General features: G+C 39.8%; 1 protein-coding gene across 2 annotated transcripts in view; it reads left to right on the top strand.

Moving 5' to 3' along the window:
* The window catches only part of camk1db (calcium/calmodulin-dependent protein kinase 1Db), a 36,178-nt gene extending 26,500 nt beyond the window's left edge, over nucleotides 1-9,678 (top strand). For both annotated transcript variants that reach the window (XM_084734201.1, XM_084734202.1), the window contains exons 6-11: nucleotides 250-325; nucleotides 2,988-3,100; nucleotides 4,901-4,979; nucleotides 5,699-5,786; nucleotides 6,166-6,328; nucleotides 8,708-9,678. In XM_084734201.1, coding sequence (XP_084590327.1) covers nucleotides 250-325; nucleotides 2,988-3,100; nucleotides 4,901-4,979; nucleotides 5,699-5,786; nucleotides 6,166-6,328; nucleotides 8,708-8,853 — 665 coding nt within the window. In that variant the 3' untranslated portion in view covers nucleotides 8,854-9,678. The remainder of the gene's footprint in view (nucleotides 1-249; nucleotides 326-2,987; nucleotides 3,101-4,900; nucleotides 4,980-5,698; nucleotides 5,787-6,165; nucleotides 6,329-8,707) is intronic.
* The last annotated feature ends 2,143 nt before the right edge of the window (nucleotides 9,679-11,821 follow it).

Genomic DNA, 11,821 nt, shown 5'->3' on the forward strand with positions numbered 1-11,821 from the left:
CTGAGCTCTGGCTGGTGGTGGAAACTTCCTCTGAGATAATTAGATCCACTAGTTGGCTAAACATGATCTAATCTAATCTGCCAGTAGCCACAGGATAACCTTAGCCATCTGCTGCAGGCTAACATTCACATTCTTCTCCAGCCTCTGTTTGTTTCATGGTGAAAATGGTGGAAAGCTGCTTGCATTATTTCACCAGATGAATATAGGTTTTCTAACCGTTTTTTTTTTAAATTTATTTAATTCTTCCAGCTCCTGAGGTTTTAGCTCAGAAGCCCTACAGTAAAGCTGTGGACTGCTGGTCTATCGGGGTCATCGCCTATATTCTGTAAGTGCTCAATTTTATGTATTAAAATGGTCATTAACTGAAGTTCATTTTGGTTATCAGTGTGTTCAGAAACCACCAGGAAAACCTCAGTGAGATTAAAATCTCTTTTAGTGTTCCAGACCAACAGAAGGATCACAATTAGAGTTACAGACATCCTAAAACCATTAATAAGATTAGAATGGAAAAATAAATGACTGGCTTTGAAGCCAATTTGACATAGTGGCCAAACCGTGTAATTACAACGTCATGTGACGCACAGTGGCCCAAAAAGACTTTCCTGTGAGCTCACATTGTGAAAGAAGCAGCTGTAAAACAGTGGATAAAAATTTTTTAGCATCACAAAATGACTCGTTACGTGTTCAGAATTTGATCTGTTTGCAGTGCAGGAGTGGAATGATTAAATCATTTTATCCCCATACTTATGATGTTTGTCTTTAAAAGATAAGTCAAGAAAGTCGCAATTTGTTGTGAACTTGTTTAAGAATCAGCCTGTGATATGTAAGGACACAGACTACACACCCAGAAGTGATATCAAGACTTTCTCCCTCCAAAAGCTAACGTTGGCTGCATGATACCTGCGTGTTTTCATGCTGGGATGTTGTCACACGACAGCAGGTCTTTCTCTTCACGGCTGATAAAAGTACCAGGACTTGCTGGATAAACTAAGATTTGTGGAGCCTAGTTTGTTTGTATCAAACCAGTTGATGGATATGCACAATTGGGATTTTTTTTTTCTTTTTTTGCAACATTTCAAAAGTTTGCATTATTAAAACCTGGAAGGACAGCGGTGAACCATCATCTTACAGGAAGAAATGTCATCAGTAAAAAATCTTGAATGTTTGGCGAAATCAAATGGTAAAACAATCAACAGTAGAACTCGCGGCTGTGTTTAACAGTGAAAGTAAGAGCATTTCCACACACAGTGTGAAGAGAACTCAAGGGATTGGGACTAAACAGCTGTGTAGCCTTAAGAAAACCACTTATCAGTGAAGATAATTGGGGAAAACAAGGCTTGAATTTGCTAGGGAGCATAAAGATTGGACTCTGGAGCAATGGAAAAAGGTCATGTGGTCTGATGAGTCAAGATTTACCCTGTTCCAGAGTGATGGGAGCATCAGGGTAAGAAGAGGGGTGGATGAAGTGATGCTCCCATCATGCCTAGTGCCTACAGTACAAGCCTGTGGGGGCAGTGTTATGATCTGGGGTTGCTTCAGTTGCTCAGGTCGAGATTCAGCAACGTTACGTACCCCCAAAAAAATGATGAGCAGGTTTTTTTCCCTGATGATGCAGACATATTCTAAGATGACAACGCCAGGATTCATCGGGCTCAGATTGTGAAAGAGTGGTTCAGGGAACATGAGATCATTTTCACACATCATCAGACCTTAACCCCAGTGAGAATCTTTGGGATGTGCTGGAGAAAACTTTACGCAGCGGTCCGACTCTCCCATCATCAGTACAAGATGTGGGCCAAAACTTAATGCAACTCTGGACAGAAATAAATGTTGTGACATTGCATGAGCTCATCGAAACGATGCCATGGAGAATGCATGCCGTAATCACAGCTAAAGACGGTCCAACAAAATATTAGACTTTATTTTGGCAGTGCATGTCTGGGGTTTTTTTGTATACTAACTGGTAAAACTCGTACATTATACTAATTAGTATGTAGTATATAGAAGTATTATGTAGTTTGGATTTGCAACACAGCTTTTGAGTGTGTTTAGAGCAGGAACAGTTGCTAATAAGCACTAAACACAAGTGAAGCTGTCATTAGTTTAGCTTAGTTAGCATCAATCATCATTACCAAATTTCAAAGTAACCCATCAAACAGTTTATATGAATCTCATATTGGTGCTAGATGAAAAATTAAATCATCACCAAAATCAGAGGGATTCGTCCTCTGAGGACCGTGAAGATCTGTGCAAAACTTCATCAGATCGTTGTCAAGATATTTCAGTCTGTATGGTCGTCTGTAGTCATATTATTGCACGGCTAAAAATACTAAAATATATAAAGACATCAGTTAGAATCATGCAGAAGACCACATACAAACAAAACAATGCAGCACATTAAATACAAATATAAGCTGTCAGCAGGTCAAGTTGTATACAGAGGGACGCCCACAGCTACTGTTTCCTTTTTTACGGAGCCTGTAAAGCTTTTGGTGGAAAGCTGCCAAACTAATTAAGTGGTGTCGCTCGTTAGCAAAGAGAAAATCCCTGGTGTTGCTATCCGTTTGTTAGGTGTGATGAATTTTAAGGTAATTAGATGAAAGAGTTTCTGATGCTCTCACAAATGAGGCTTCAGCCTGGTGGTTGTTATGAAATGGCTCGTACTGTTTTATAATCCAGATCATAATTTAAATGTCCAGCATGAATTCAAGTTGTGGACTTGCACGTCTGCACGTCTATTTTTTTTTCTCCATATCATATGAAAATGGGCTGTTTGCATTCCATTTTTTCCCCCTTAATATTCGTGTAGTGTCTATAATCCCTCTGAGCCGTCTCCTGTTGCATGCTATATGAAAAATCAAACTGCCAGTGAATGAGATTAGGCCGCAGCTAATCCTTTTAGATTTGGGTTAAAGTTTTTAACATCAGCTGCATGACGACACTCACAAAGACTGTTGTTGTGTAATCATCCATCTTCATCTTCTCAGGCTTTGCGGTTACCCTCCTTTCTACGACGAGAACGACTCGAAGCTCTTTGAGCAGATTCTCAAGGCCGACTACGAGTTTGACGCGCCGTACTGGGACGACATATCAGACTCTGGTGAGCTGTGACATACGAGTTTGTGTCTGTGTTTGTGTACACTGTGTTGTTGTCGGTGTCCCATTGTTTTCTATTGATTTTCAATAAAGGATTTGGTGCACAGAGCCTCAAAAACCATTAAAAGACAGTAGACGATTATTGGATGAATCAAAAATATGATATTTTTGTGTAATGTTTGTGCTAATAAACACCATGAAATATGTGGCTGGCCTGTGTGACATGACTGAGACATGAGAGCTGTCACTCACACTCCTACATCAACTTGTGAGAGAAGAAAGAAAGAAAACAGCGTGGTGCAGCTTTTCACCTGTAGATAAAAATACAGCAAGTGTCAAGACGGTTTCACACAGGAACACAAATAACCTCAAAAAAACAACAACACATCTTTAAAGTTGTAAGGACGCTGAACAAAAACAAGAATGTAATTATTTTATCTTAATAGTATTTCTGTAAAACAGACTATTTTTACACTCACTAGCAGAAACATTTTATTTAATTGTAGATGGCGCCCATTCGGTCTAATGACAGTTGCTCGCCCTGGCGCACAAGCCGAAAAAGTTTTCCATTTTCTGGGTTTACTTCACGGTTATATAAATATGCATAGTTGTGTCATAGTTATGACGTCCTCCGGCAGAGTTTTTCACAGACAATATGGCTGTTAATATTCCAGAAGTAACCAGTACTGTTGTGCAAAGTTCACAGTTAAAAAAGAGCTAGCTCAAAGGTTCAGTTCACACAGATTAAAATGAACTAGTTCATGGTTCCAGAAATGAACTAGTTCATTTTTATTTTTCAGTTTTTTTTAAATGATCTAATTTTAAATAGAACATCCTCCTACCAGGGACGCTGGACTCTTTATAATGATGTCATGTTATTCCATCTTGTTAAAGTACCTTCATATAGCTATCTGTGGGAAAAGTGCTGGTACAGCATTATTTTTAAAAATTACATCATAACTCTTCACTTAGATTTTTTTTTTTTAAACATATTTATATATGGTCTATTTGACATCTTTCCCTCTGGACTGCTGCTTATATTTTCATCAGCCAGACAACTACATGTGATTCCAGTAAAAGCTGGCATGTGCTGGCTGACGTAAACCCTGGTTTCTGGAGTCCGTAAAATTTTATACATCATCGAAAAGGAGTTTTATTATTGTAAAAAAGTCTCTGATTTCAGCTTCTTAAATGTGAATATTTTTTATTTATTTACTCCTCTATGACAGTAAACTGAATATCTTCCGTTGTAAAACAGGACGTTTGAGGACGTCATCTTAGGCTTTGGGAAACACTGACTGACATTTTTAACTATTTTCTGGCATTTTAAAACGAACACCTATTAACTGATTAATCAAGAAAATAATCAACTATGAAAATAATCATTAGCTGCAGCCTAATTATGGCCAAACGTAGAGAGTCTTTAAGTCAGCAGGTCAGCTCAATGCTAAAATGAGCGATTTCTAATATTACATTTGCATTTTCTTGAGTTTAGATGGATCTCTGTTATTTTTTCCAGCCATGACATTTTAATAGATTAATCTGCAAAACCAGCCAGTACTTTTAAACTTTACACAATTACTTTAACATTTTCTTGTTCCACCTTAAAACCTAAAATAATGGAACTGGTATTTAGGATGTGTGCTGCCCCAGAACATTGTCTCTATTTTCTCTATAATTACCAACAATTTACTTTGCTGTTTCAGGAGCTGTCTTAGATTTTCAAGAGATTGCAGGATCCGTAGACATCACAAAACAGATTAAAGTCCTCTCGTGTTCTTGACCTTTTCAATTTCCTCCACAGCCAAAGACTTCATCAGCTGCCTAATGGAGAAGGACCCCGAGAAGAGGTTCACATGTGACCAGGCTCTTCAGCACCCTTGGTGAGATACTAACCGCCGCCACACTGCGCCGCAACCAGACAATCACAGGGAACCACACATCTCGGTGCGATTAAACAGCAGTATGACGCAGATTGCCAGGCTTACGCATTTGTCATGGAGAGCATGTCCTCCCACTGTCATCTGTCGCCATGGCTCCGAGCCGCGAACCCACCTCTGCTCGGCACCGCCAGCCCTCGGAGAGAAATCTGCTGAATAAATGGTTGCCAATTAGTGGCTGGCGTCCTGAAGGATCCTTGAAGAATGTGGAAGCTTTAATGAACAATTAGGATGTCTTCCCAGGCCTGAGCCGGAGCTAACGAGAGCGAGCTGGCGTGGGCTGCAGTCTCCAGCTGAGGTGGCCAATATGAATAGGTCTGTTAGCCAGTAATGGGCCTTTCGGGTCCCGGGCAGGTGGTCGTCCAGATACAAATATGTGGTTTGTGACACCGGTAACAGGTATCATAACGGAGAGAAATGGCTTTCATTGACCGGAGAAATTATGATGAATGTGACAGAAAGTGATGCAGTGCGCGAGCTCCCGCAAAAACACATAGAGCCATCAATCAGAGAAGGTTTAGCAGAATGAGAATAAATGATCCGAGCAAACGGGAAAACAGCATGAGGATGATTCCCAGGGCATTACTCATACAAATATGTTGTGTTTGTACGTGTGGATCGTTATTTACATGAACTAAAAAGACTTGACTTCAATTTTTCAGGATTGCTGGGGACACGGCGCTCTGCAAGAACATTCATGAGTCAGTCAGCCGACAGATGCGGAAAAACTTTGCCAAAAGCAAGTGGAGGGTGAGCGCACGAGATTTCTTCTCTCTTGGTTCAAATATCACTGAAAACAATGGATGTAACAATATATTTAATGTTGCAATAAAAAATGTGACTTTGTCTTGCACTCCTGCAGCGTTTCTGCAGCCTGCCTGAGCTTCCTTGAGTCTTGGGAGGAGGGGGTGGGAGGGAAACAACTTACCTCAACCATAGATGGTATATTAAATAGGACTTCAGCCTATTTAATAAATCATCAGTGAGGATTTGATATTACATCCCTACTTAAAACACAAAAACAATCATTTCTTTTGTTTTGAGGAGCACAAACATACAACGATGTGTCTTCCTCCAGGTATCCGTCTTTGGTTTTTACCATTTGTCTCCCCGCATCCTGTCTTCACAGCAAGCCTTTAATGCGACGGCTGTGATCCGCCACATGAGGCGCCTGCAGCTGGGCACCAGCTTTGGCAGCAGCATTCACAACACCAACTCCGTGTCCAACCCTCAGAGCCGCGCTCCCGCCAAGAGCCAGTCTGTGGACTGCGCCCCGCTCTCCCTGAAGGACTGTGAGTGACACTTCAGATGCTCCCTGCAGACACAAACATGTCCAACTTTTAGTGCCGCACTCGGCTGAGCCCTGTTCCCTCTGCTGCTGTCCATATTCAGCTAATTGGCAACTGTTTAAAAAGCTCTTGAGGAGATTTTCAGTTAAATAAACTAAACAGAATGTGACACAAACCATATGGTCAAGATGCTCCGTTTGCCATTTCTTGTAACAGAAGATCTTTTAAAAATGAAAATCTAAATCCTATGAAAAGACCAAAACTAACAAATTAAAAATATATAAATTAGTCCCACTGTTGCATTGGGTGACATGCTGGATGGACATGGCCACTGTCGTTTATCCCACATGTGCCACTGCTGTAAATAATCACTAGAGCATCAAATGTGGCTGAAGAAAAAAAAATTCATGAAGTATTTAGAGACGGCTCAAGGGTTGGGTTACACTCAATTTAAGGCTGGCCGTCACAGAGAGTTGGGGGGGAGATGTGTTTAAGTATGGGGGATTTCCAGACACTTCTTTCCTGGAACACATTCATAGTGTTTTAGTTTTTCAAAAGAAAAATGACAGAAATAGTCGTGTAACACATTTAAAAAAAACTCAAACCCCGCCTCCTTTCTCACCTCTACACAGCCTGAATCAGGTGTGAATGTTGGTTCATCGGGTTCATGAAGTTACAGAACTGGTTGGACACAGACCTTCATAATTCCACGTCTGAACAACGTCTGTTCGACCATTTGACACGCAGACTGGCCCCCTTAAACTGGCCTGTTAACGCATGGCTGGGTGGTTTTTGGTCTTGTCATGGGATATGCTGACTGAGGTCCCGTTCCATTTAGTGTAGCAGAACCTTTACAGTGAACTAACACGCACAATAGTGGCTGGGGATGCATCAGAATCTGAATGCATTATTTGGGAAAGCACAAATAACATGATGGAAACAGATATTTCTTCTTTATCAGAATTTGCTTATTATTTGAGAAAATTTAATGCAGTAATAATATGGTTACTACTTCTTGCTTTTCTCTCAGTTCATTTTTGTACAAGTACTTAATGTTAATATAATATATTATAATATTGATATAAATGTATAATGTTCTAGAACTGTGAGCTTAAGTAAGATCAACATATCAGGAGATGTGAATGCAGCATTGTAATTTTAGATTAGAAAGATATTTTTATATCTTTATTGTTATTACTTCCAGTCCAAAACAGATTCTTCTGATTTATAAAACTTTCTTTTCAATTTCTTATTGCTCAGTATCCCTAGTTAAAGTGAGGAGGATCAATTAATAAAACTTAGTTTAGTTAAAAATAAAAATTAAAAGAGATGAAAAGTACAGTATGGGAATGTGAAAATATATTTCATAATAAACTTTATGAAGTCATGATGCTTTGAAGGCACAACATTTACATTGCCAGTGAATATTTGGTTAGAAAATATAACATTTGCCCGATTTAACATAACTTAACCCACTTCTGGTCTTCTATCCAAATACAGAGACGGATAGTTTTGTTGTTGAACAGACAGTTAAATAAAATCAACCCTGTGCACCTCTAATAGCAGCACCCTGACTCTGTTTGACCTGAATGGAACAGGACCTTAACTAGTACCACTGGTAACACAATCATCTGTCCTATTTTATGTCTAAATCGCTGCTGTGAAAAAGGTTTATGATTTAAAAATAGAACATTTCCTTACTGATCCTTTAATTTGTATTAAAGATCAACATATCAGGAGATGTGAATGCAGCATTGTAATTTTAGATTAGAAAGATATTTTTATATCTTTATTGTTATTACTTCCAGTCCAAAACAGATTCTTCTGATTTATAAAACTTTCTTTTCAATTTCTTATTGCTCAGTATCCCTAGTTAAAGTGAGGAGGATCAATTAATAAAACTTAGTTTAGTTAAAAATAAAAATTAAAAGAGATGAAAAGTACAGTATGGGAATGTGAAAATATATTTCATAATAAACTTTATGAAGTCATGATGCTTTGAAGGCACAACATTTACATTGCCAGTGAATATTTGGTTAGAAAATATAACATTTGCCCGATTTAACATAACTTAACCCACTTCTGGTCTTCTATCCAAATACAGAGACGGATAGTTTTGTTGTTGAACAGACAGTTAAATAAAATCAACCCTGTGCACCTCTAATAGCAGCACCCTGACTCTGTTTGACCTGAATGGAACAGGACCTTAACTAGTACCACTGGTAACACAATCATCTGTCCTATTTTATGTCTAAATCGCTGCTGTGAAAAAGGTTTATGATTTAAAAATAGAACATTTCCTTACTGATCCTTTAATTTGTATTTTTCCTAAACTCATTAATGGCATGCAGCTCCTCGCTGAAGCTCTAATCTCTCCCGCAGGTCCTCCAATAGCTCCGTTGCCCAGCAAAGTGTACAATCAGGACCCTGATGCCCCGTCTCCGGTACGAGAGGAACCACCGGTGGTGGCTGAGCCGCAGCGGCCACGACCCTCCACTGTTACGGTCATCCACACTGGGACTAAATGACGCCAGGTTCCGCGGGAGGTGAGCTGGGAGACCACAGAGCTCTGAGACGGGATCAAACCATCCCAGGCCTCGAGATTCAACGTCGGTACCCAGTTTGCCCATCCCGCAGCCTCCCACCTGTTTCTGCCAAAACCACGGGAGGAATTTGAGGAGCGTTGGCTCAGCTCCATTTACCACGGCTCAGCACGGCACCGCGCTGTTCCCACTGTCATACACACCTGGAAGTACAGAGGGGAAGGATGCTCACCAGAGGTTGAAGAAGAAGAACAGCCCGGATCGGGGGCTGTCTGGCAGACCAAACCAGCAGCTGGTCTGAGAAGTGCCACACTAAAGGGAACCCTTCACTGAAGCTGCTGCTATCATTTTTGGACTGAGAGCGTCTCGGGACGAGGACGCTCCGCTGTATGCCTTGTGTAAATATCCTGCCTGGAACTGTTGAGTGGAGTCATGTTATGCAAGTGAAATATAAGCTTCAAGCTATGGTGAATAATTGTGGCATCATCTGCACTCTGAACTTCTTGTCGTTTTGACAGCTCTTGTTAATTTGCTGTGGTATTTTGCAACAATGGCTTGCAGGGTAATAACTCCCTGCGGTGTGACAGTATGTGTTTTCTCTTTGCTTTAAAGTGTGTTAACATGAAAATCTGATCAGGACAGTGTGCTTCAATCACGAGAGGGCCGGTGCATTGCACTAATGTATTGGATTATTTATTTTCTTACAATATATTATGACTTTTTTTGTAAGAAATGTGTAAATGTGTCACTAGATTGTCGGACTGAAACGTTATTGAACCGAATGATAAAGACACAGTATCTAATAGACGTTATTGCTTTGTAATTGCTGTTTCATTTGATTAATTAATTTTGACGTGACTGTGAAGTCCTCCTCGACCACAGGAGGGCAACCACGTGTTGTTGCTGTGTGACCAGCTCTCAGGGATGATGTGCTCCAACATGAAGCTAACCAAACCCCCCTCTCACAGTGACGATCAGACACTGCTGATGAGGAGGATGGTGAAATAGTTGAAAACCTCCAAATACTGCATGTTATTCTAAAAATGTGCCATTGGGAGAGTTTGACAGATGTTTCTTTCTGTAAAGGAATAGTATGGATTATTTGTAGTGGGGCTGTATGAGTTGATAGTCAGTGTATTATGGCACGTTCCCAGTTTGGAGAACCAGAGAGGAGTAGCAGCATGGAAACTAAGTAATAAACTGTGATGACATTTTTTCAAAATTGTTCAGCCCTATTGCTATATTTAGAATATTTCCACCACTTAACTTTGCCATCAGACAGTCTTTTCCAGTGGGAAATGGCTTTACTATAAGCCAAATACCACCCTCTCCAAACCAACCAAACTCCATGGCAGTTATCAGTAATTTTACAGGGCAGAACACAGAAGTTGCTGGACTACCGCTGCCTCGATCTGTTAATTTGTTTGTGTTATTGTGTGACTTAAGTGTTTCAAAAGGCTCACTCAGATTCACCGAAGTCACACAATAACACAAACAAACTAACAGATCGAGGCAGCGGTGGACCAGCAACTCCTGCGTTTCCTCGAGGTAAAATTACTGTTTTTGCCAATGGAGTTTGGTTGGTTTGGAAAGAGTGATATTTGGTTTATTTAATGGTTGTTTCCCATCGGAACGGGCTGTCTGACAGCAAAGTAAAGCAGTGAAAATATACTAAATATAGCGTCAATTTAAACTGATATATGATATGAAGTACATAACTTAGCTTCTGTGCTGGTACTCCTCTTTGCTTCTCCAACCTGGGGCCATTTGAACTAGCATCTATGGTACATACAGTACATACGGTACATGCACAGACTATGGATTTGTACCTCATACAACCCCATTTCAAGCACTCCAAACTATCCATTTAAATCCATCATTATTTACTGTATGAGTGTGATGTAACTCGTACTGAATGGATTATTTTCCCTTTAAAAACCTTGAATTATTTGGATTTAAAGAAAGTGTTTATCAGTGAAGTGTGCATTCATGTCTGCATTAAAACCACGTAAAGTGACAAATGAATGCATCTCGATTGCTCCCATTTGCAGAATCGTCAAATCAGTAGCGTACAGTTCGGTAGTCGTATCCTCGTGCTCTGCTTCCGCTCATGAAGTGGCTGGTCTGAAAAACGGCTCACTCACTCTGTGTTTAATCACTGTGCTTTCATACCAGCCTGTTGAATTTAGCAGAAAGACTCTTTCTCCTTCTCCGTCCCACTCGCTCTCTGCAGACCTTCAAACTGAGAAGAGAAGGGATCTGTTTTGTATTTTCTCTGTGGTACCTCTCTATTTAATTTTCGATCACTCAACGTGAATGGAAGAAAAGAACAGTCCGCCAGAACATGACCGATATCGAGGGCTTTGCCGTCTTGAATTATCTAAACATGTTGTGGTGAATATTGACTTTACTGTAAATACAAAATCTCAACAACACAGCTAGCTTGGGTCTTGAGTGTTTATTTTTTGTCTTCCCTATATTTCCCCCCCCCCCCGAAAAACATTAACTGAAAGCAAAATATTAAGCATTGAAAGCCCCCTCAATTTGCATGTATTACATATTGTTGCAGAAATGTGCTTTGGAGTTGTAGATCCATGTATTAAAAAAGAAGATTGTTTGCATGTGTCGTTGCTTTTTTGACAGACAGTAAAGATAAAGTTAGTTTGTACACATTTCTTACAGTAAAACATGCTACAGAATATAGATTTTTAAATGTTAAAAGATTAAACTGTCATCACAAGAGAGTAAATATATAGTAAATACAGTATATATGTGAGTAAATACAGTATATTCACACTTATTCTGCCACTGAGCCCCTTTAACAGCTAAAAAACATACTTAACATTGTTTTACAACTTAGTAACTTTACCTATTTTATGAGAATTGCTTATTAATGTGATTTTGAACCAATGAACTGTTACAGAAAATGACACAACACTTCTGTTTGAGCTCT

Source organism: Lutjanus erythropterus, chromosome 13, assembly GCF_056507025.1.
Source record: "Lutjanus erythropterus isolate fLutEry1 chromosome 13, fLutEry1.hap2, whole genome shotgun sequence".
Taxonomy (NCBI): Eukaryota; Metazoa; Chordata; class Actinopteri; order Lutjaniformes; family Lutjanidae; genus Lutjanus; species Lutjanus erythropterus.